We start from the raw sequence: 25314 nt of genomic DNA, 5'->3' as shown, positions 1-25314 counted from the left end.
CTTCCTCTTAACACCGCGCTTCAACCCCCCCGCCCCCCGCCCCCCCTTCTTTTTCCACCCTGCAACCATTGATTACCTGTAGTGGAGGGTAACCATTATTTTGGTGTGTTATCCTCCTGTGACCAAAGCCCACTACCGTCACCGCGGTAACTGCCGCCTTTTCCCAGGAATTATTATAAAATAGTAAGACCGTTATAAATTCACCCCTCCCATTTCCCCTGCCCGTACCCCACCCCCACACCCCACCCCCCTCCTCGCCTTCCTTTTTCGTCTTTACGGCAAATTGTCCTCAAGGAATATTGAAAACGATGATCTATGTTGTGAGGTTTTTTTTTTGGCTTTTGCTTTTGCTTTTTTTTTACTACAGACACTTTTGAACAGGGGGCTTAACTGAAAGCCAGCAGCCATTAGTCACTAAAGAAACACGCAGTAAATATAAGAGCACCTCGTATTTCTTTAGAGGGCTACTGGAGAGCAGAGGCACCCATACTTAGAAAATAAAAAATAAAATAATATATATAAATACAACTAATTATATATATATATATATATATCACATCACACTGAATGTCTGTGTTATTTTGCATTTTAAAAAGGGTTCTTTGAAGCATAGTTTAATGTGGTTACTTAAGTGCTATGTGAATTTACACTGATTTTTACATTCATTATTTTTGAGATTGATTCTATATTGGGTGTAGAGCACAATAATTAACAAATGGTGTATCACACAAGTTTAGTTCTGCAAAGTGCAACATGTTTACATCTACCCAGGTTAGGGGTCTGTTTCATTTCAATTAACTGAAAAAATAGGATGTTCTGTGAGGATTTTTCAAATTATGATTTGAATTTCAATTAATTTCCGGAATTGACTGAATTGAAATGGAATTGACCAAAACTCTACATGTAACGTATCCGTGGAAAAGCATTGATATGTAAATCCAGTTTTGTCATTTGAATGTGTGCAAGCGCTGCTGGTTGGTGTTGGTTTGTGTCACTCCATCAACAGAAATATTCAAGAGGCTTTCTCATCTCCCATTAAATCTGGGAACCAAATTCAGTCTTACCGCAAAGAGCTATTTCTTAGAAAAATCAATTTAGGCAGGTGCCAGAAAAGAAACGAAAATAAGCAATACTTTTTTCAATTGTTACCGAAATTTACCAGTCCATCTAATTTTCTGTCAGGCTGAATAGCGGTCTTCTCAGCAGCCAATGACTGACTGGGAGCCTGAGTCACCTGTTGCCCCAGGAGCCAATCAGTTTGTGGCCCACAGTCCTTTTTATATGAATTTGTTGTGTTGTGTTGCACTGTGGGGGTGATACTGTACTTAGGGAAATTAACTTATAACCATTTTGCTCCAGGATTGAATCCCAGAGCTGTTTTACTGGAGTTTCAGTAAAATTGCAGCTGTAAGACTGTAAGACTCTGTGTGTGACTTCAACAGGAAGTGCTAAGGACATAGTGTAATGGTGATGTCATATTAAAAGAAGTGGGCATCATCGCCACTGCAATATCCACTTTCTGGAGCCTATTGTGTTACAGCTTACAGCAAGTCAATTTGAGTGCAGAATTTGACATGTTTGAAGACTAACATCATTTATTTAAAAAAAAAATCTGGTCTATATGGTGTGAAGGACACTCTGAGAAGCATTTAAAAATGTATTTGATTTTATATTTATTGAATTAGAACTCTTCCATCTTATAGCATGTGCATGCGTGCACACACACACATGCACACGCAAACAAGTATATGCATGCTAAATTAATTTACTATAGACATTTTTTGGGACATAACCCTTCAAATGTATATTTTATAATGCTTCAAGTTAAAGTGTGCCAGATCTATGTGAAAACAACTGCACATATACCACATTTTACACACACACACACACACACACACACACACACACACACACAAAAGATTTAGATTCAGTAAGAATTCACCCAAAAAGGCAGTGTGCCAAAATGGTGGGAGTGTATCTTTTATGAATGGATTTACAAAAAATGTTGTTGTATGAAACATAAAATGTGTTCTGCAGTACCTATTTACATTGCGCAGAGTACTGACATATTTATTGACATTTTTCACTGATTTAAGAACAGTTATTTTTAATGTGAACATGTAATATATTTTTTTTGTGATGCTGGACATATATGACTGTATTTCATGTGGTCAGTCTATGGCTCGTGCAGTGATTACACAGAGCGGAAGAGTAGCTTTCAGTTTAAGGACATATTGGGCGGCTGATGCACCGGACATCTCATCTCCAGACAGGCCCGACTTCATTTCCAAGACTTAAAGATAATTGTCAATAAGATGAATCTCTCCTCTCGTGTTTTTCCTTTTCTCCCCCCCCCCCCCCTCCCCCTCCGTCCCTCCTCCCTCCCCCTCTCCCCTGTCTTCTCTTCGTCCTTCCCCTTTCATTGCCAGTTGATATATCTGTATGGCTGCCAAGTGCTGGAGTATCACTGTACCGTTTTGCAGAGCACTAAGTCATGTCGTAATTTTTCAGGGGGTTGTTTGGGGGGGGTGGTGGGGGAGGGGGGGGTTGATGCCTGGATGTCTCCTGCCACTTGCGATCACGCTGCCGCTGCCAAGGCGGGCCTATCCAAACTGAACTCTGCTGCCTGGCTGCGGGTCACCTTTCATGGGCAATTAGTGTTGCAACGGCACTTTGGTCACAAGTTGTCGGGAGCGCTTATCGTGAAGATCAGCGGCGATCAGTCTCTCTCCCTCTCAGTCTCTCTCTCTCTCCCTCACTCTCCCTTCTCAGTCTCTCTCTCTCTCCCCCTCTCAGTCTCTCTCTCTATCTCCCTCTCAGTCTCTCTCTCTCCCTCTCAGTCTCTCTCTCTCCCTCCTCTCAGTCTCTCTCTCTCTCCCTCTCAGTCTCTCTCTCTCCCCTCTCCTCAGTCTCTCTCTCTCTCCCCCTCTCAGTCTCTCTCTCTCTCCCTCACTCTCCCTTCTCAGTCTCTCTCTCTCCCCCTCTCAGTCTCTCTCTCTCTCCCCCTCTCAGTCTCTCTCTCTCTCCCTCTCTCACAGTCTCTCCCTCTCAGTCTCACTCTCATCTCTCTCCCTCTCAGTCTCAGTCCCCCCCCCCACTCTCTTTCTCGCCCGGCCTGCAGTGCCCCTCCTCCCCCGCCCCCTCCACCACGCGTTGTGTGTCACAGGCGTTGCTCGTCACCCGTTGTTCTCTTGGGTGGCCCGCAAGGCACCCTGCGCTCCTCTGTCAAATACTACCTCTCCTCTTCCCTGCCTGTCTCTCCATCTCTTTCTCTCTCTGTCTCTCTAGCTCTCTCTCTCTTTCTCTAGCTCTCTGTCTCGCTCTCTCTCTCTCTGAGCGTCTGTCTCTTGGCGTCGGCTGCGGTGGCTCTTGACAGGAATAAGAGCAGTCGCGTTCCTGCTGTCGGGAGTCTTGGGTGTTGGTCATGGACGAGTCGGTGGCGAGTGACGCCCTGCCGGAGGTGACTTGTCCCCAGCAGAGTGTAGGCGTCACCCCACGCTACTGCCACGCTACTGCCACGCTGCCGCCACGCTGCCGCCACGCTGCCGCCACACTGCCGCCACGCTGCGCCTCCCCTACAGCCACGCGGCCAGGCGCCGCTGCCGAGCTTCCGCTCGCCTTTTCTCAGCCGCTGCAATGCATGGGGCGTCACTGTGTTTTGACACTTAGTTCAGTTATAATATGGATCACATGGATATAGTACTTTTCACAATTTCAAATGTGTGGGAGAGGGGGCAACTCACTTTAAGCACCATCAATGTGTAGCATCCACCTGGGTGATATTTGGCAGCCATTTTGTGCCATTGTGTTCAGCACACAGCTATGTCCTACAGGGAGGGAATTACTAAGCAGACTAAACAGCGAGAGGTGGCGGGGTTACTTTTTTGGGAGGGTTCAGTGAGTGCAGGGTGTGTTCAGTGAGTGCAGGGCGGGTTCAGTGAGTGCAGGGTGTGTTCAGTGAGTGCAGGGCGGGTTCAGTGAGTGCAGGGTGTGTTCAGTGAGTGCAGGGTGGGTGCATGTGGGCAAATTGACGTGATCCTTTAGGATCCTTTCCAGAACAGACCTTTCTTTTCTTTCCTGTGATGCCCATGCCTTTCCCCTTCCAACTGAGCCCTGGCTGGACACAAGCTTCTCTTTAATTTCGTGGGGCTTTACTCTGGGGGTTGTGGGAGTTTACTCTGAATCCTGTGTCTACACCACGTTAAATCAACTTCAGCAGAGTTCATATAGGTCCGATAGAGACAAAATGTACTCTGATGTACTCAAGATGTACATGCTCTCTATGAGGAACTGAGTTAACACAGAATAATGTACTGTGTGTAGAGCCAACACAAGCTTTGACTTTGGTGAAGTCCTGAGCTGGCAGGACACGCCAAGGGAATGGGCTGGGAGTGATGGGGCAGCCAGCAGTGTGGCATCGAGTGAGAGAGTGTATAGGAGCAGAGCCTTTGAGTCAGGGTGGCATCGAGTGAGCCAGTGTATAGGAGCAGAGCCTTTGAGTCAGAATGGCATCGAGTGAGCCAGTGTATAGGAGCAGAGCCTTTGAGCCAGAATGGCATCGAGTGAGCCAGTGTATAGGAGCACAGCCTTTGAGCCAGAATGGCATCGAGTGAGAGAGTGTATAGGAGCAGAGCCTTTGAGCCAGAATGGCATCGAGTGAGCCAGTATATAGGAGCAGAGCCTTTGAGTCAGGGTGGCATCGAGTGAGCCAGTGTATAGGAGCAGAGCCTTTGAGTCAGGGTGGCATCGAGTGAGCCAGTGTATAGGAGCAGAGCCTTTGAGCCAGAATGGCATCGAGTGAGCCAGTGTATAGGAGCACAGCCTTTGTCTACCTCACCTTGAAAGCCTGTGCAGGCTGTCTTGGTGCTCAGCTGGCACCAGGTGTTTGCACCTGACAGAAGGTTCGCTGAGGTTCCCTCTACAGGTGTGGTTGTCATGGAGAAACATGTTTTCCAGGTGGGGGGAGGGGGGGGGGCAGTTGAGGGGATGAGGAAAGGTCTTTTTTGCAAATGGGTGCTGTACACAAAGATAACCGAAAGAATTTTCCCGCCTGTGAAAAATGACGGCATAAACATAAAAAATGAAAAATAAGGGAAACAAATAAGGTTTTCTTTTGTTGTGGGCTGGAAGGGGCGGAGCCTGTAGTGACTGGGGAGACCCCAAACACCCACGTTTTGAGGTCGATGGCGGTGCCGAGGTGGAGGGGGCGTGGCTTCTTCAATAGCTCATTATTCCAAACGACCTGCCACTGAGCCTACCAGTGTTTAAGTCTGCACGCGTGCTCATTACGTTCAGCACACCAGGGCGCGCTGGAAAGGGAGAAATGTATCGTCCACATTTATTTAGCGTGCTTGTTTCAAAATGAATATGAATAAATAATAAATAAATAAACAAATACGCAAATAGGTAAATAAATAAATAAACAACAGCGCTTCCTATAGTCCGCGAGACTAAATATGTGTGTAATTCATTCTACTTCTGTCGACTGGAAGCAGTGATAAATCGTTTCTCTGTATGAAATTCCCCATCCAAGAGGCGGTATTAGTTTTTGCTTTAATTACCAGCCCTAGTAATGTTTCCTATCCATAACTGTCGGCGGAATAGCCTGTTGCCTGGCGGAGGCTACGGCCTGTTTGCTCACCCGCAGGAGAGGGAACCCAGGCCCCCCTGCCTCATCCTCTTCACATCCGTCTCCCTCCGCCGTCTTTCTCTCTCTCTCCCTCTCTCCCCCCCCCTTCCCCCCCTCCCCACCCCTCCTCACGGCAGCGCATCTGTCATTTCAATATTTCAATATTTATGTTGCGCTTTTACAAGCTGAAAAGTTCAAAGTCATTGTAAGGATGCGTAACTTTGGCTGTTTGCTCACCGCTCACCGTCGCGCGCTGACGTTCAGCCTTCTACCGCCCCCCCCCACCACCGCCCGCCCCCCCAGACTCTCGCCCTACCGCGGCTCCGGCGAGGATGAGGATGAGGATGGGGATGGCGGGAGGAGGGTGGGGAGGATGAGGGTGAGGATGGGGCGGAGGGGAGGGAGTGGGTGTGCGGGTGAGGCAGTTGGGTCAGGAGACGACGTCCATAACGGCTCCGTAAAAAAAAAATGGCGGAAGAGCCCCTCCGCCCTGACACCGGCTGTAAAGCACGGGCGGCGAGCAGCAGCTGCTAATTGATTAGGGTAATTACAGCGGCTCCGCGGCGGCGCCGCCAGCGCGCTATATATACGTGAGCGCGCGGCGTTATATATGCGCTCCCCGCATAAATGTGAACTTGCAAAAAAGCAAGAGAAAGGTCACCCTCATTTGCATGATAGGCTTCATTAGAATATGCTAAGGACAGGAGAGGCTGCTTTACGGGCTCAGGTGATGAATAGCTCGCACTTTAAGGAGCCGGCTGAAAGCCCGCTTTCGTCACCCTCATTTGCATGCCGCCTCTTTATTTATTAATTTATTTATGTCTGAATACTTACGGACGCGTAATGCCTTTCCGGCTCGCGCCCGGCTGGGGACCGCAGTTTAAGCTCCGGCTCTCTCGCGGAGAGCGGGGGAAACCGCGGCTAACTTCGTTTAGCCGCCGAAACGGATAGCATTTTCTCAGTTTCAGTACGCGAAATATGGCCTCACGAGCAAACGCTGTAATGTCGAATACGGCTGTGCAGAACTGTAGCTGCCCGAGACGCGCGTTCACTTTGAGCTGGTGGTACTGGCTCTGATAGATCTGCTCCGCACAGCGTTGGTCTTCGACCGTAGCGGCTAATGACCTTTACGGGGGACGCGTAGCCTCTCCCGCTAACCTTGCTGTAGAGTAGATTGTGTTGCGTGTAATGCAAAGTAAATGCTTGTATTCAGGAGCGAAACATGAAGCATTATAAAACAGTGATTCATGGCGGAACTTTAAATCACGGTGGAGTAACGGTCGGGGCCCTGGACTCTGGGCTGCGCTGCGAATCGGTTAAAAAATGTACAATATTTAAAACAGTAAGCACTCTCATTTAGATAAGGGCACCGGCTAAGTGCATTCACAGTCGTAATTCCGTGACGGCTATTACAAATAATAATTTATAAGTCTGGGAAGCATTAATCATATTTACAGAAGATTATTTTTCGAATCATTCTGGCCGCTGTTTGGTGTGCGTGTGTGTGTGTGTGAGTGTGTGCCTCAGAGATTGGGGTATGTTGTTTATTCAGGGGAGGAAAGGTCTCAGATTTCTTCACATTTAGTGAGGGTCTGCATTACTTGCAGGGGGATGGGTTCTGCATGCAGCATCCTACCTCCATACAACTTAGAATATCAAGCGAGGGGACTCTACTAGCAAAGCTCTGATGTAGGTAGGATAAAATGAAATTGAATGAAATGAATCCTTTAGCAGTTGGAAAGAGAATGCTGGTGCTTACCATGCGGATGGTTAAACCTTTACCTGTGCTGAATTTCCTTGGAGAGCTGCCCTCGGCCTGCTTTTTGACACATAAATAATGAGACGCAAACCACAAAACAGTGGAGGTTTAGGCTTTTACACGCATGCACACTCACACACACGCTCACACACACGCATGCACACTCACACACACATGCTCACACACACGCATGCACACTCACACACGCAAGCATGCTCACACACACATGCACACACACACACAAGTATTGTATTGTACACAGAGTTTAAGAGAAATGTCAATATAGATGGCTTAAATTTCATATAATATCTGCATAACAGAAAACCTGTGTGGAAGATGACAGCTTTTTGCTTTCGTTTCTCCCTCTCAATCGCTCATGTGTTTGCGTTTGCATGGGGTTTGTGTGTGTGTGTGTGTGTGTGTGAGAGAGAGAGAGAGAGAGAGAGAGAGAGAGAGTGTGTGTGTGTGTGTAAAAAATTTGTGAAGCATTGTTTCTTTTTTTTCAGTGTTCTTCACTGGAAATTGAAGGTGACATTTTACTCATACGCAACTCTCACAGAGAGTTTAAAGGCCGGAGTTATTTTTGTTTTATATATACAGTAAATATACCTTTGTGCGTGTATGTTGATTTGTTGATTTTAAAAGGAAACTCTGCTATTTGAAAGCGTATCACGAGAGATTTGCAAAAAATACAGAACCACTCCCTTTTTTAGTATCCACATTTTTAGGCAAGCTTTTTTTTGGTAAGGGAGAAAGCAAATTAAACGCGTAGGCGAGGACAAACTGGCGGCTGATGGCCATTTGCAGGGGTTCAGGAAAGCCTTTTTTTTTCTAACAGTCGCACGAGATACTTCAGGAAGTCAAGTGCTTTGGGGTTCAAGGGTTCTTTCTGTCCTTTGGGGAGATTTTTTCAAAGAATGTAATTTGCTCTCAGAGGAGTGGCAGAAACAGTAAGCAGTAAACACACTAAATAAATCATGCTTTTTTAAAAACCAGACTCATCGCGCGCGGGTCCCATGTGGGCTGGCCCCCCGTAAGGGAACCTGAGGAGCTGAGGATTCTGCTCACCGGGGCCTGAGTGGATCTGACTCCCCGCGCGTCCCCAAGCGAGCGCTTTTGAGGCCTGGCTCTCAATTAGCCGCCACCCAATTACGAGGGAGACCGCGCTGAACGCGCCGCCGGGCGCTGGCTGTGATTTCAGCCGCGGCCTTCGGGAGAGACGCAAGCGCCCGCCTCGCGGAGAAACCGCTTTCTTTCCGTTCGAGACGCGGCGACAACCGGTCCGTCTCTCGCCTCGAACGAACCGGAGCGTCTGAGCAACCCGCGCCCAGATCGCGCTAACCCGGATCCCGCTAACCCGGATCCCGCTAACCCGGATCCCGCTAACCCCGATCCCGCTAACCCCGATCCCGCTAACCCCGATCCCGCTAACCCGGATCCCGCTAACCCGGATCCCGCTAACCCGGATCCCGCTAACCGCGCCTGTGTCGACTTCGAGAGCCAACCAGCAGAACAAAAAAAAAAAAAGGGGGTTTATCCCAAAACAAACACAACTGTAAATCAAGAGGAAGGGCAGTCAAAACATGTTGAGTCTAATTAGTCTGAGAGACACGTTTTGAAAAAAAACGCAGGTGCATCGCTCTGTACCGCTAACACCGTAATCTGGAGATGCCTGGGGTACTGCTAATCTCCCAGGATAAGACACCGATTGTCCCCGTGCCTTGGATGTGTGGAGAAACATTTTAACCGTGTCAAATTCAGATGGATCAAGACCGTCTTAAAACACTCATTAATATGTGAATTCAGGAGGGAAAATAAGGTGGATGGATAGGCAGAGATTTAGCGAAAGCTGTGTTTAAACGGCTCCGTTTGAAATGATTTCAGACAATGGCTATCCTTGATTGGAAACTGTGCCAGATGCTGGGGCATGAATGGTCAGATATTAAATACAGCCTGGATTTGTAAAGGTAATATTAACACACGCACACACACACACACACCTGTACAGACCTGATGAATGTGAAGACACCTGAATTATAAATTGCAGTATACCAGAGAAATTGTGCACCAAGCTTTTTAAAATACCAGGTCTGCCACATAGCCGGTCTGTAATTTATATATTTTACATATTCAGGGCTGTTAGTGCTGTGGCCTTTGATTTATTTGGTTTTATAGAAGTTTTGTTAGGGGAGATAATGAGGGGAGCTGGTGTTTAATGATTTAGCGCAGAAGCTGGGGGAGGAACTGGGGGGGGGGGTAGGAAAAGAAAAAACATATTCTTCACATCTCAAGCAACACGGCGGAGGGAGAATGCATTTGCGTAAAGAACGCTAAGGGCCTTTAGCAATCGGCCAGTCGGAAGACGCGCGTTCCTCGGGGGACGTCGGTGGATTTGGGAGGAAGTGGTCGCGCGACCGGCGGCGTTCCCGCGCGCGGCGCGTGGGACCGCGTGCCGCGACCCGGTTCGCGAGAGGGCTGCTGTCTGAAGGGTGAGTAGCACAGGCATCCCGCTTTCGGTGGGCCTGCACTGCAGAGTCGAGCGAGCCGCGTCCAACCCAAACCCGGAGACGGAAAGACGGTCACGGCGTTACTGAGGAACAAGAGCGTGTGGCGTCGCTGGCTTTAAGGATCTGTAAGTGCTTCGGCGCTGGAAAGTCTGTCGATAAAACACGCGAGTGGATATTAGAGTGATACTAAAGATGGATAAATGTTTAACAGACACCCAGCGTGGTCCTATGAGAGAGTAAAAGCGAGGGACTTTGTTACCCTCGGGGGGTGCGTACCGTGCATTTATAAATCAGCCTTACGAGGCCCAGTGACTTGGTGTGTGCTTGTGGTACGCACAGCTAAACACTGTCCCTGGGGTTGATTTGGAAATATTTATTGACTTTTCTCTGGTAAAAACTTGAAATTAATTTCAAGCTCCAGCAACCGTTCATTTTTTTTTCCCGGGGAACGGCCGTAGGTGCGCTTTAAGATGATACCCAAACTTTCGAATGTAAAAAAAAAAAATGGCAGAAGTGAACTGCTTTAAAAAAAGTCGTGCAAAAAAACATCATGTCAGCAAGACCCAGCTAGCTAGTGGGTAGCGGGGAAGGGCGTAAACAAAGCTTGGTGTTATGCCTTTTTAATTTTGAATTGAATCAAAGCACGGCTGCCTGAGCTTGGCGATAATCCATTGTGCTCGTTATTTTTGTCAAATTTGTCAAGCGGGTTTCCTTCTCTGCGGCTTGCTCCTTTCCGCCAGGGTGCATTGTGGCACTCATCCATTGCAGCAGGCTCCCTGTGGAAGCGCAGGGTTGGTCTCTCTCTTGTGAGGGCATAAGAAGGTGGGGTGGGGTGGGGTGGGATATGGGGGGCAGGGGCACGCTGAGGTTGGGCGCCCTCCGCCACGGTCCGCGAGACTCCCGTGCCCTCAGCACCCTTTTGGGTAGGGGACCGCCCCCCCCCCCACCACCGTGCCCGTGCGCCCGTGAACGCATGGCGTGTGGCCGCACTTCACCGGGAACATGAAGGAACACGAGGAAGCGTTCCCACGACGACGGCGGCTACCCCTGACGGATGGTTCGTGCTGACGTCACCGGCCGCTCTCAGTGGAACGCGCGCGTCTTATTGGTTCGGAGAGTTTCCCTCGTTTTACCGCACCGTTAAAAGCCCCCTGAATAGCCAAACTATCTATTTCTCGGCTATTGTTCCCCTCCGTTTTGTGGATTTTATAAGAATTGTGAAAACAGCTCATCTTGTGAGTCTGCATTAGTCATCTACTGCCCACGACAGGGAGGGGTAATTTTCATATAAGTGACTGTCGCTGCTTGTTTTCCTACTGTCTGGGTTCTGAACAAGTGAACAAGGATCTAAACACAAAATAACATGAGCTGTTGTCCTCACAGAGTGCATTCAGTTTTACCGGCATCCCTTTAGACAAGGGCCTGGATTCAATCATCATTATTGCTTAACTTTTGACTCACTTTATTTTTCAGTTTATTTTTTTCTTCTTCACCAATATATAGCTTGGCAAGCTCAACAATCAACAGAGTAAACTCGCCAAACTGTCTCCCTGAAAGTTAATGTGTTAATGTGGAGGACAAAACGAGATGGAATCCAGGCCTCGCTGCCCTTGTAGCGCAGTGTGTTTTGATACAGGTAATGACATGCTTTTTCCAGCCCAAAGCTGGCTTTAGCTTCTGTCCTATTAGTGTCACATTCCAGCCCTGGCTCAGGCCTGCTCCTCCAGCCAGCCTCTCTGTACACGCGGGCCTGTGCCGTGACTGCTCAGAGAGCGCTGCTCTGTTAGCCCACTGCACTGATTCCCAGTCATTTCCAGTCACAGTTTAAAAAGGGACCGACCAGACCTATGAGTTTAACATGTTATGTTATTTACTACTAGGAATTGAATCTAAATGCATGTCCTAAAATGCAGTTGATACTTGTCTTATTAATTTTACATAATTTCCCCTATATGGAGATGACAGAGAAATTGCAACAATAATGCAACTCTTAACCAATGTATGCTTTTAACCAGAGTATGCACGTAAGATAAATAAATAAAGTCAACGTGATTAGTATGGGGCCAACACACTATATTGTGACTAAACAGAGTGTACAGTTCCTCTACATACAATCTTATAAAGATGACCGCAGTACAATTTGTGAACGGCGTTCGCTGTCGGAAATGTATTTACACGAGAAAAAAAAACGCGCATGGGACGCCATTTAAAAAGTAAATATGGCTGGAGCTGTTTCATAATGGTCTTTTGGTGTACCCCGGCCTTGGCGAGCTGTCACGGCGAATGCGGCTGCATATTCAGTCATCCTGTCGGGTTGAGTAAAGGCTGTGAGTGACTGACTGGAGAGACGGGCCTAACAGGGCCAGGCTCTCTTTAAGCACAGCCGCGGAAAAAAAAGAGAAAGAGGAGTGCCCTTCTTTCCCCCCTGTTAGAATTCACACATACAGACATCTCTGCATAATGTTAAAAGTGATGTCTGGCCTAGTAAGAGCCTTGACAGTGATCGACAAACAAAGAGCTCTTTTACCTTTTTCATAAACTGTCTGCCACGCTCGCGAAGATCAAGCGCCCGCTTTTCCAAAATAGTATAAAATCAATCCCAACTTTCAAAGAGGCTGTTACGTTAGGTGATATTTCCATAAGAGGCTTTCTTGGAAGACACGGCCAAGGTAATATTGACATGTAGTCAAGTTTTCCTCTGTCACTCAGAATGACGGCGCCGCCATTCTTCCTCTCTCTTCGTCTCTCTCTCTCTCTCTTTTTCTCTCTCTCTCTCTCGATCTCTTCCTCCCTCCCTGCTGCAGATATTATGGCACATGAAATATGTAAGTGATATTTCGTGCCTATTTTTAGATCATTTTTAATTTTCCCCATCAAACAGACCTCCGTCAAACTGCCGTGCCTGATTCGGGCTCTAATCCCCGTCGCGTTCTTCCAGGTGGGGCTCGTGCCTTGATGTGTCTGCGAAGGCTCTTGATGCGATGTGACGATTCCTCGCGTGTCGTCCTGCGATTATCCCGTATTTTGATGTTCCTCGTGCTAGCTGAAAGCGGAGCGCCGGGCTCTTTAGCTCCGTGTGTTCACCCGCTGTCAGATCCGTCAGTCTTCCGCGCAGACCCACCACGGCGCGCCTTCCCAATCGCTTACGGTCCACGAGACCACTCTGCGCGCGCCGGCCGCTGTGATTGATTGTCATGATCGCGTCTCTCTGTCCGTGCTGAGGGTAGAGTACATGTTTGCAGGTGCTCTGTTTAAGTTGCTCTTAATGAGAGTGAGTCTGGGGAACGTGTGGAGCTGTGCACCGTGGTGAATGGCGCGGGGTTGGCGAACGGCAAAACGGCTATTCACGCAAAACAAAACGAGGGACTACTTTAAATATTTATCTGGCCTTTGGGATGACTTCAAATGGAACTTTTCCAAATTTGCGTGTGTAAATCGTTAGGCCTATATGGGAATAAGCGTTCACCAGTAACCAAGGCTTGGATTGGCAAAATGACCAAAAAAAATCTCCTTGATTGTACTGTTAAATTGAAACAGTGCTACAGAGTTCAAGATAAATTTTAAATTGTAGCACTAAAGTCAGAGTATCAAAGAGTTTTTTTTTTTATGAGGCCCAACCCCAGGTCCCCTCTTAAGAAGCAACAGCTCACGGACAAATGCGGGAAAGAGGGAAGAAAAATAGTCTCCACGCTCCGCGCACCTGTTCCAGGCAGCTAGGCCCGCTGGGAGGCGGGAAGGGGGCCGAATCGCCACCGGACCCGGGCGACGCACGGTTCCTCCGACTCCGACCCCAACCCCGCGCGGGAGCCCCGAGATCTCCCCCCCCCCCACCTCCCACCCCCGAAGCCCGGCAAGGCCGCGCGGTCTCAAATGAGGTCCTCGTGCCCGCTGACCGTAAAAAAAAGTTCATCAAAGTAATGAGGCGCGGAGAGCGATGTGCGCTGGCGGGCGCGGCCGCCGCTGCCGGGAGATGGGGAAGCGGCTCCAGCTGTGACAGTAAAACAGCAGGTGGACGCCATCATTAGGACTGGCAGATGAGGCGGGGGACCGGCATCCCGCCCTCAGAGCTCCCATTTGCTCGCCTGGAAGCGGCGTACCGTGGAAAATGGCCTGCCCGCTTTCGCGCCGTGTCTTTTCCGCCGAGCGGGGGGAAGGCGCCGCGGCGCGATCCGGCGGGACGGGGCCCGCGCTCTCCGAGGCCCTCTCCCGGCAGCGTCGGCATCCCAGACAGCGGAGGAATTCACTTTGCTTTCTGATTCCGCTGCCCCGCTTTTTAATTACGCTCCGGTAATATTAGAGTCTTTTCAGTTACTTTCCCCTCTCTTAAAGAAAGGGAGGACATGCAACCCCGTGCTACAGAGGTGCAGACCAAGGGATCAGTGATGTCAATGTGAAAAGGAAGGCCGCCCGTTCTCCTCAGAACTTTGAGAAATAGCCTTCATTTCAGTTGATGACTTTGTCCAGACCAGTCCAGAGAGAAGGGTGTGCAACCTTTATTTTAGAATTCAAAATCAGGTTTTCCTTGGTAGTTTTCCATCACAACCCAAGTGGAAGGTATTCACTTGTATTCTGAATGGAGATTTAGAGGTGCATGTGCGTGTGTAGGCGTACAACTTCTTTGCAGAAAGTGAATGGTTATATTTATCATCTGTTAAAAGGAACATTTAAATGAAACGCTATCACAGACCACTAGTGTGCTCTAAAGAGATTGTGGTTAGTTGGTGGGGTCATGAGAAGTCTTTCTAAAAAAAAAACAAAAGAAGAGGTCCTTATAAGTTCAGCACTAGCAGTAGCACTTGTCTCTACGCCTTATTTTCTCCTCATTACACGGGGGCTGTCTCGCGTTTGGGTTGGAGCAGAGGATGAATCGAAGGCAGACAGGGAGTTCTATAAATGTGCACGTCATTCATAAAGCTTCAAGTTAAAATCCATTCGACCTCAAAAGAATTCCAATCAGACAATGAGGATGATAAATTAGATGCTGCTCTCCCCCTGACTCACTGTTCTCCAATCAGCGGATGCGCGTCAATATTTGTGATAAGACACCGGCCACTTAAACAGTAACTCGAAACACCTAAGGTAGATAGATGGGACCGCGGCTATATGAGATTCAGTACATTACACATTCAAATGCCTCGGATTCATATTCATCAGAGTGATGGCAGGAGGCGGGCTGGCCTTTTAATAGGTCTCACGTCTAAATTATTTAATAGAAGTCAATATGTTGACTGAAGGTCAGATCACCTGGTATTTCACAGTTTGGCTTTTTTGTGTGCTTTCTTGGCCATTCTTTGGAAAATCTCCCTTCTGTGGAGCAGTCCCATCCCACCCACTCCCGCCTTCAGTTCCTCTGGCCACTGTGAAATAATCATAGAAGCAATACATAAATACCCATAATACGCAATGCATTGTGACATTCAAAGTTACGCGGAACACGCATTCAAATTATTGTCAGAAAATGAATCATAAAATGATTGCCGCTTTCATGAACATAATGTCATGCGTGTATATTATAGGGTGTAATTTGTAATGTATGCAATTTTGTCATGTTATCTTTCATCAGAAATCTTGCATCCTTTGTCACATAGAGAACAATTATGCTCAAAGGTAATGTTTTCTTTATGCTTTTTGAAAGGATGGAAAAGTAAAAGATGAGACACATGTTCAAAGGTCTTTTTAGTCCTTCATGAAGCAGTGAGAGAGAGAGAGAGAGAGAGAGAGAGTGTGAGAGAGTGTGAGAGAGAGAGAGAGAGAGAGATGTATGTATGTGTGCGTGTATGTGTGTTTTGACTTGGATTGGATGGAACATGTGAATTAGATGGCGGTAGGTGCATTTCCTCTGATGTGTTTCCTGTTTCCTGTGTGAGCGTCACAGAACTGATGTGGGTGTTTGAGTGCGTTCCGGGGACATGGAAGGATGACCCTGAGGCGGCAGGTCCGAGGCTCGGCTACCTCTGTGGGGCGAGGCGCGCCCCTCTCTCCCGCCGGCCGACCGGCACAGCCGACCGCACCGGCGCGGGGTTTGAAAACCCCGGCCGGTTATCCGCAGTCAGACAGCGAGGGGGGAGAAGGGAGAAGTTACAGCATGCTGTGTTTATTTACGGCCCTAATCAAAACCAATCTCCGTCGCCGCGCTGAAATGTTTTTGTTTTCGGTCTTTAAAGAAGTTCAAAGAGGTTCAGATTTCTGCAGAACATTTGCCATGTGGAACGCTGAAGGGAAAGTAATGATTGTTCCATCAGCCCGCTATTGGCTGAGAGCGAGCTCACCGTTCTTCAGGCTACTTCCTGTGACCTGTACTATGTAGCCAGTGCCCTGAAATACAACTGATCCTGGGTCAGACTTAGAATTTCACACTTAAATGTTTGCGGTTGTGATTTGGGGTAGGTGAGGTGATCTTAGATCTGTTGTCATGGGCAGAAAGTACAAAGTGTTTTATCAGATGCAGTTCACTAGTGAGGCACTGCATGTCTGCTTTGATTCCTGGTCAGGCCAAGGAGTTCCTGTTTCCATTTAAGTGATTGACTAAGGAACTGCAGCGGCTGAACTTTCAATATAAAGAACAGAGTCTGTCATCTCGGTTATGATAATAGAGTATCTTTATATACTGCGTGTACTGGCCCACAAGAAACAGTAAGGAGCATGTGACATTTAGAGACTCTGCCTGGTCTGTTCTTGTTCTCTGAAGTACATTTTCATATGTCATCTCCAATGGTAACATAAAACAACAAAGCGAGCCGGGTCATTGATGTTTTTTTTTTATTAGCGTTATTACAGCCAAAATATATTAATGATGTAATGCCGAATGTGGTTATTCCTTCAGCAAGTTCATTTCAGCAAATATTATCATAGTTGCATTACACTGCATTGCATTAACTTGACAGATGTTCTTATCTCGAGTCACTTACAAAGCAAAGATCATAAATACATCTGGTAGGTAGGCAAGAGCAGCAGCAACCATTGTCATAATGAACTATCCTTTCATTCGCTGTAAACTACTCTGATAAAAGATGTAACATTACACCACGCGCTAAAATTTGGAGGACAGAGGCTGAGGTCTTCATTCTGCTTTGGATGATCATGCGGTCAGTGCATTTGCAGCATAGTTATACACCGCAAACAGTCCCTGATTGATGTTACACGTGATGACAGCGTTGCAGACGTACAGTAAGGACGTATTTAAAAGCCGGAAGTGTCTGAGATCCTCTTTAATCTTTTTAACTCGTTTACAATGGTCCTGCGGAATGGCGGATACGCGTTCTGTTTTCACAGGCGATCATTTCATTCTAAATAAAAGAGGGGAATCATAAACAACACAATCAGCCTTCTCTCCTGGCGTATGATTAAAGTGGCAGTACATCATTATTTGCATGGCAGAGCTAACGAGGGGAAGCATGTCGATTAGTTACAGAGGATAATGTGAAATGCGAACCATTCTTTTTAACTATGATGATATTATGAACCTCCCTCAGGCCGAGAAAGTCTTATTAGTTAAATTTATTGAAAAATTGATAGGCTGAATGGCATCCTCTAATGTTCCTTTATAATAATAATCAAGACACAATCATTTTTTTTAAGGGACCAAATTATGTTGTTTTCCCCCTAGAGGCAGCGTGCGGGAAAGATTCCCCGTGATAACTTGACAGCACCCGTAGCCAAGAAGTGAAGAGCGTAGAAAATGAACAGCTTGTTTAAATAGACGCGTAGCGGTTGCCCTCCTGCCTGCGATTTATTTCGGGAGTTCCACATCAGAGACATCCAGTGGGCACTGCCAGCCGTGCCATGGCATGTCTGGATTAATTCAGGGACCGAGATGAAAATCTTACACATGCCAGCCTGATTCGCAACCCTCCCTATCAAAGAATGCTAATTAAAACCATATTTTTGCATACGCCACGTCTTTCATGTACATATGCAAATCGAGTCTATTGCCTTTCAGCACTTAGTAATTAAGTTGGTGAAGGACAGCTGTAATACATAATTAACAGAAATGTTTGCAAGCCCTTTTTTACGCCGCAACTTAAACAACGAACGGCGAAACGTCGCAGCTGAAATTTTTAAATTAATTTTTGTTAAAAGAAAAAAAAAAAACACAACTGTTGTGTGGATTTATGTGTTTATTACTTTATTTATAGCGCCTGCTGTCACGCCGCAGCCCCGGGTTTCCTGCGCGCTCCCAGAATGCTTTGCTGTTTGATCTCATCACTCTTCTTTTGCGAGGGAACAGGACCTGCTGTATCTGTCGGTGCCCTCCCGGGCAAACATTCCGGATGGACGGATTGATTATAGAGGGGGGGATATAAAAAATAAAAAAAACTAAAGAGGGAACCACTTTGAATATTTATATGGCCGTCGGGGGGAAAGTGGAGGGGCTGACGGATGTGACGGCCTGGTTGCCGTGACGGTGATTCTTTGGGAAGTGTATCGGTGTCGCTGGCGCCCCGGCGACAGAAGCTCCCCCTGGGGGCGCCTCGCCATTGGGCGGGATCCCGGGCGCCGGGCCGCGCTTCGGCTGCGGAGTGCTCCCGGGGCGGCGTAACCTCCAGCGCGTTCCCCCCACCCCCCACCCCCCAGACCTAACGACGTGGAGCTGCCACCCCGGCCTTACAGACGGTTAGCTGTGTATATTGACGGCGCTGACAGCTGAAGGGATTGGAAGTATTGATTGGAGAATTCCTCTTGCCTTTATGCCTCTGAGGGCCCTTTTCTCTTCCTCTGTGTCAGGGACACGGAGAGATGAGCGACTGCGCCTGGGCCCGTTAACATGGGGGGGGGGAGAGGGAGGGGGGGGACAGAGAGACAGAGAGAGGTAGAGAGGTGGAGAGAGAGGGAGAGAGAGAGAAGAGGGAGGAAAGAGGAGAGGAGGGAGAAGAAGGAGAACGAGAGAGCAGGATGGGAAGAGTAGGTGAGTGGAAGAGTGCGAGGGCGGAGAGAGAGAGAGAATACAGGGGGCAGAGAGCAAGAAGGGAGGACAAAGAGAGACACGTGGATGCACTCATTATGGGAGAAATGTACACATGTCCCTGCAGAATATGGCGATCGAGCTCCTGGCTGCATACACCTCTTCCCCCCTCGACACGCGTGAGCATAAAGCAGCTCCTCCACGCTGTGATGCCCGTACACACTGCAGGTCTCGTGTGATTATACGCACTAAAGCAATACCACACACGCACTTACACGTGCGCCGCCAGACACACACGTCCAACACGCATGTGATTGCACACACACACACACCCAGACACACACGTCCAACACGCATGTGATTGCACACACACACACACACCCAGACACACACGTCCAACACGCATGTGATTGCACACACACACACACCCACACACACACGTCCAACACGCATGTGATTACACACACACACACCCAGACACACACGTCCAACACGCATGTGATTGTGCACACACACACCCTTATAAACACACACACACATCCCAGAAGTCCACATGATGTGCACACACACACGCCATCACGCAGTGAACACACACACACACACCCCAGAACACACTACATTGATTACACACACACACACACACACGAAAAAAATGATTATTACTGGAAATTAAAAAGCAAAAGGATAAAAGACAGAAACAAAATGCCATAATATTTGCACGGTACGCCTGTCATCTGGTTATTATATTTTCAGAAACCATTCAGTCGATTGTGCGGAGTTTGTGTGTAAGACGTGGTTATAGCAGTGTGGTGAGCTTGGCTATGGTTCTGTCTGTCTAGCACTTTTTTCTTTTGGAGAAGGTGGGCGGGGGGGGGGGGGGGGTTTGCCAAGGAACAAAGAATACTCATGCGTTTGAGTGAAAGCATATTATAAATGATCCAGTGTCCAGTGTGTTAGGGCACAGAGCTTAAGCTTGCCAACGTTATGTTAATGATTCTGAACACAGTTTATCGTTTGAACCAGGCTCCCATCATTGTTTTATGCATAAAGGAACCCAGGGAAAGTTTATAGTCGCACAGACCGGACATTTGCAGGTATTTACACATTTGCATTGTGGGAGTGTTTTCCTGCGTGCGTGCTCGAGCGTGCAGAGTTTAAGCAACAGCTCCGCGTGGGTGCAGTTTTCCTCAGCTGTATTTATCGCCTCTTTTCAGGGAAATTAAAAAATAGATTTGAGCTTCTTTTACATGCGCAGGTTTTGTGTTAGTGAGAAGCGGCCTGCTTGCCCTGTAAGCGTGGCTGATACGGTGGTGTACTGTGCCTGGGTACGCCGGCACTTGCCAGTGTTGTGCCAGGAGGCGGGGGCGGGCGTGGTGGGGGCAGGTGGAACTGTACTCTGCTGCCCGTGACACTCTCTCTGATGTGCGGAAGCATCTTTTAATTCTTTATTTTTGTTGTAAATGACAGGAAGCGGCCGAAGCCGGAGACTTTCTGACGAGCGTCACAGCCGGCCTCTCGAGTCCCACCGGCACCGCGCTCCTTTTTAATCATCCTTCTTTCGCCCGCTCGTTTGTTCCCCGTTTCATTAAAGATGGTGATTTTCCCGGCTCCGGGGACTGCGGCGGCGCCATTCGCCATGGTGTGAGAGCTCCGCGCCCGGTCGTCGGCTGCGAATTTATTACCGAAAATCATCAAAAAACAAACAACAGCAACTGCCTGCGTTTGATGAAAATAATCAAATGTGAAGTTTGGCGGCAAATACTAACTCTCTCTCACTCTTGTCTGTTTGTCTGCCTGTCTCCTGTTCAGGTGGGCGTTTGTGATGAAGAAGCACCTGAACACACACATGTTGGGAAAGCACGGCGTGGGACAGCCCAAAGAAAGGTAAGAAACTTTGGTTTTGAGTTTCCTGTTGAGAGAGTATCCTGACTTTGCACTCTGGCGTCAGGGGAGTGCTCAAGAGACAGCTGGCAGTTTTACTTTACTGTATGCGTGCATTTAGGCATCTGCCAGCACTGAGCATTTTAAAAAGGTTTCTTCACCATTGTAGCAACGTTACTGCAGTGTTGTCCCAGAAACGATCTTGTGCTGGCCACATACTTCATGCACATAGACTCCATTATAGTAGGGGGTGTATACGCTTTAGCAGTCACTCGCTCACTCACTCACTCACTCATTCACCTCTCTCACTCACTCACTCACTCACTCACTCACTCATTCACCTCTCTCACTCACTCACTCACTCACTCACTCACTCATTCACCTCACTCACTCACTCGCTCACTCGCTCACTCACTCACTCACTCATTCACCTCACTCACTCACTCACTCACTCACTCATTCACCTCACTCACTCACTCACTCACTCACTCACTCACTCACTCATTCACCTCTCACTCACTCACTCACTCACTCACTCACTCACTCACTCACTCACTCACTCACTCACTCGCTCACTCACTCATTCACCTCTCTCACTCACTCACTCACTCACTCACTCACTCCACTACCTCTCTCACTCACTCACTCACTCACTCGCTCGCTCACTCACTCACTCATTCACTCACTCACTCACTCACTCACTCACTCACTCACTCACTCACTCATTCACCTCTCTCACTCACTCACTCACTCACTCACTCACTCGCTCACTCACTCACTCACTCACTCACTCACTCACTCACTCACTCACCTCACCTCACACATCACTCACATACGCCCACATGCACACGTGTATGCCTAGTATAGCATCAAATATTTGACTCATGAACTTTTTAAAAATTGGTCCACACTGTGCTGTTTCACAACGGTTTGGGAGGAAGAAAGGACAGGATTAACATAAGTGAACAGGTTTGAACCGTGAGCCACGGCTGCGGGTTAATGCGGGTTCACAAATGTGCTTCATGATCCCTGCGGTATCACGGCAGGGCTGACTCATCGGCTGGGCTGCCTGTGGAACCCTACCCACTTACAGCACACCCAAGCAGGTCCTTTCCCTGGTTTTAATTTCACAAGACGTCATATTATACTGGCTTTATGTTTTATTCTCACTAGCAAGCGTATTGCTTACAAGTGCAGGTAGCTTATGCAGCTGTAGGCTATGCAAAAAAGTTTGTTTGTGCAGTGAAGTCTGTCTAAGGCAGCCCCCCATTAGAGGACTGAAAATGGCCGTCGTGTGCGTGTGGCTGTCGTACAAAGATGGCCGCCACAGCAGCTTTCAGGTCAACTGTCTCACATTAGTCTTGAGCATGTCATTAGTCTTTCTACATAAAAGCAGGAAAAAAAGTTAAGTATTTGTAGAAATAAATTAGATATATTTAATAAAAATGAATGTGAGTGAATGCTATTTAAAGTTGGTCATGTGGAAACTGAAGGTGACAAAATGATTATGCAACTATTAGCCTGTAGTGCAGATGCTTCTGACAAGCGTTCTTTCTCCTGGGAAATTCATCTATTTCAGAAGGAGTTTTGGAATTTTACAAGTAGCATTTAAGATTTTATGCATGCTCCCTGCCCCGTGCTAACGCTACTCACATTAAAGTGAGATCATTGCAGTGTCTTCTATGGGCGGCATGGGCCACAGTGTTGGAATGGGCACATCTTATTTCTAAAGCTATGTCCGTGGCTTTATGATAGGCACATAATCTAAAGTGTAATACTGCCTGCCACCAGTTGTACATTAAAGCGTGTGCTCCTACCGTATGAAACTGAAGTTAATGTGACTGCAGGTATTGCATTTTTTTAAAAAGAAAAGAAAAGAAATGTATGGATGTGCTCAGACAGCTACATGACAGAGATTAACAAATTATCTCGCAACTTCAGAAAGACACGTTCTCTCAACACTGCAACGTGGTAGACGAGTTATTCATCGCCGCGCGAGATTTGCATCCGTCTCAGATATAATAATGAAGCTTTCTTTTTTTTTAGAAACAAAAAAAAAAAAAAACGAATGTGTATCATCTGATTTTGTGTGAACGGCGGTTCTGCAACTCTAATGCTTTATTCTGCTTGGCAGGACCGGGTCTGTTGTGGGACACCCAAATGAGCAGTGGCAATCGAATTAATAATGCAGATGCGTGTGCGAGCGGCTAGGCTTCACGGTGTGACTGATGTATGCAGAGATGGTAATTTATAGAAATTAAATCTGTGTGATTGTGCCTGGGTTTACCTGATAAACCGAAAAGAAAGTGTCAGCATGGTTTCCATCACGATTATGAAAAAAAGAAATGAATAACAATAAATGAAGTAGGGAGAGATGAAACCCTTATTTATATATTTCTTTTGAAAAAAGTTACTCATTTCTAATAAAATGAAATGAATGTAGATAATTTGAGGGGGGGAGAAGGCGGGGGGGGGTGCTTTGGGTCCCCTTTTGTATGATTTCCTGTTATTCATTTTCCGTTTTGATGTACACAAGGATATGATAAACACCCATCGCAGGCTTATCAAGACAGGCTAATATAAACCTAATTAAAACACAGCGTTAAAAATAACTGTCAGTCCGGAGATGCTCTGACTGAATTGGAGTAAGATCGGTTCGGATTTGTCAGGTGATACTTCCCTGGAGAAAATAATAACACATTAATATTTCCCATCTCTTGAACAGATTGTTGAAATAATGACAGCATCATCGCCTTCATTACTCCAGAGTTATGAGTCGAGCGTTTTCGCGCGCTACATCCAACGACGTCGCTGACGTGATGACAAATGATGATAGAGATGGAATTATAAAGAAATATAAATATCATTTTAAAAAAATCACTTGTTCACCTTACTGTCAGTATTTGACATTTATGTCTGTGGCAGCTAGAGAAAAACTTCCCGAAGAGACTTCAGTTAAGAAAATAAAAAAAACCACAGGGAGACATTAAGAAAATAAAACGTAGGGAAACTGTCTGCTGGACACTTGAAGCGCTCGCTAAGCAAATGGCCCTTCTAATGCTGGCTCGTAAACGCTCGGTACATCCGGGCTGAAGCTCCCCCTGGGTTCATTTCCTTTAAGGGAACGGCCGTAGGTGGCCCCCGAAATGGAAAGAGCGAAGATGCGGAGTCTGATGTCTCGGGGACGGCGCAGCGCGAGCGAGAACGAAGAGCCGACATCGACGGCCATGTTTAGTCTTTCTCCCGTAATGGCACGGAGGGGGCTGGTGACAGTCTGCTGTGGGAGCTGTAATGACAGCTGTTGATCATGAGCTCAGATGGACACGCGGGCCAGCCTGTGTGTAAACAGACACAGCTTGTCTGTGGGCGAACGGCACACAAAATGCACAAAGGAAAAATAAATGAATTTCTCTTACATATTTAAAGGGATAGGCGTTGCGTTCTGGTAAAGCACTGGTAATATAGGCCCGTCCTGGTAGGCCTGGTGAAAAAGTTATAGGCTCATATGCCATTATACAAGTACAAAATTATACAAATACAAATTAGTATGATATATTTAAAATGTTAGCATAGTAATAATAACAGGTAATGCTCATTGTGGAGATTGAAGCCAAGGCTAAGGCTGTATCTACAGACTGATCAGGAGCCTATACCAACGGGACCCAGTGGCCCACTCCCTGCCGAGGGTAAGCTTGCTTTAAGTTGGCCCGGAGTCCTTCGCCATTTTGCTCCCCGTGACGCAACACGAGCCCACAGGCTACCGGTCATCAGCATCGTGGGATACGGCTCTCTTCCAGTCTGCGCTACCCATCACCTGTAGCGCCGTGCGGTCTGTGGAGTGTGAAGCAGTCCCTGGCTGAGGGGAGTGCGTCTGAGGAGTGCATGCGCTTTAGCTGCAGTGTGTGGGTGGCACAGCAGCAACTCGTTAGGGGTTCCAGATTGAGGGGAGGAATTAAAAAAGGGGGGAAGAGATTAAAAAACCTATTGGTGTTTTAATTGCACTTGCATAAGGCTTATGTTTTATACATTGGGAATATACAGGTAATGGCCAAAAGGTGGAAACAGTTGGATAAATGAGCAGTACAAAGTATAGTGAAAGCGGGTGTGGTTCCTGAGTTAATTGAGTCATGTACAGAAATGCCAGGCAGGCCTGGTAGCCTGTAATTATGGCTAACATGGCTAGAAGAGGAGACCTCGGTGACTTTGAGAGGGAGAGATCCACAGCTGTGATTGGCATGTTTAGCCAGAGCTTCAGTGTTGAAGACAGCTGAGCTTGCTAATGTTTCATGAGGAAGTGTCTGTAAAATGGCGTTATGGAAGTTTGAGGGAAAGGCATCGTCAACAAAGGGCAATGGTGCTCAGAAGCACGTACTCCTGGGTTATCGTGTTCAGGAATTATTTTTAGGTGAGCAGCTGTAAATCTGTTGATTGAAAATGTCAATCTTGAGAGTGAGCAGACAGGGTCACGGTACACAATGCGCTTATTAGACCCGGCAATGAACGTTCATTTCATTTCTTTTCATTTATTTATTTCACCAGGAAATCAAGTGTAAAAACGGAAAGTGCAATACTCTTAGTTATTCAGCTGTTTTCCAGTGGGTTTCCTGTCCTGCAGTAATAGAATGGAAAAGGGTAA

The 25314-nt window shown here is 47.3% G+C and overlaps 1 protein-coding gene across 1 annotated transcript in view; it reads left to right on the top strand.

Moving 5' to 3' along the window:
* Nucleotides 1–25314, top strand: part of znf407 (zinc finger protein 407) — a 193125-nt gene that overhangs the window by 61473 nt on the left and 106338 nt on the right. The window contains exon 4 of the mRNA XM_064341721.1: nucleotides 20607–20681. Coding sequence (XP_064197791.1) covers nucleotides 20607–20681 — 75 coding nt within the window. The remainder of the gene's footprint in view (nucleotides 1–20606; nucleotides 20682–25314) is intronic.

This window comes from Anguilla rostrata, chromosome 1 (assembly GCF_018555375.3).
Source record: "Anguilla rostrata isolate EN2019 chromosome 1, ASM1855537v3, whole genome shotgun sequence".
NCBI classification, from domain to species: Eukaryota; Metazoa; Chordata; class Actinopteri; order Anguilliformes; family Anguillidae; genus Anguilla; species Anguilla rostrata.
Note: the sequence above shows the minus strand (reverse complement) of the source record. Positions and strands in the feature narration are given on the sequence as shown.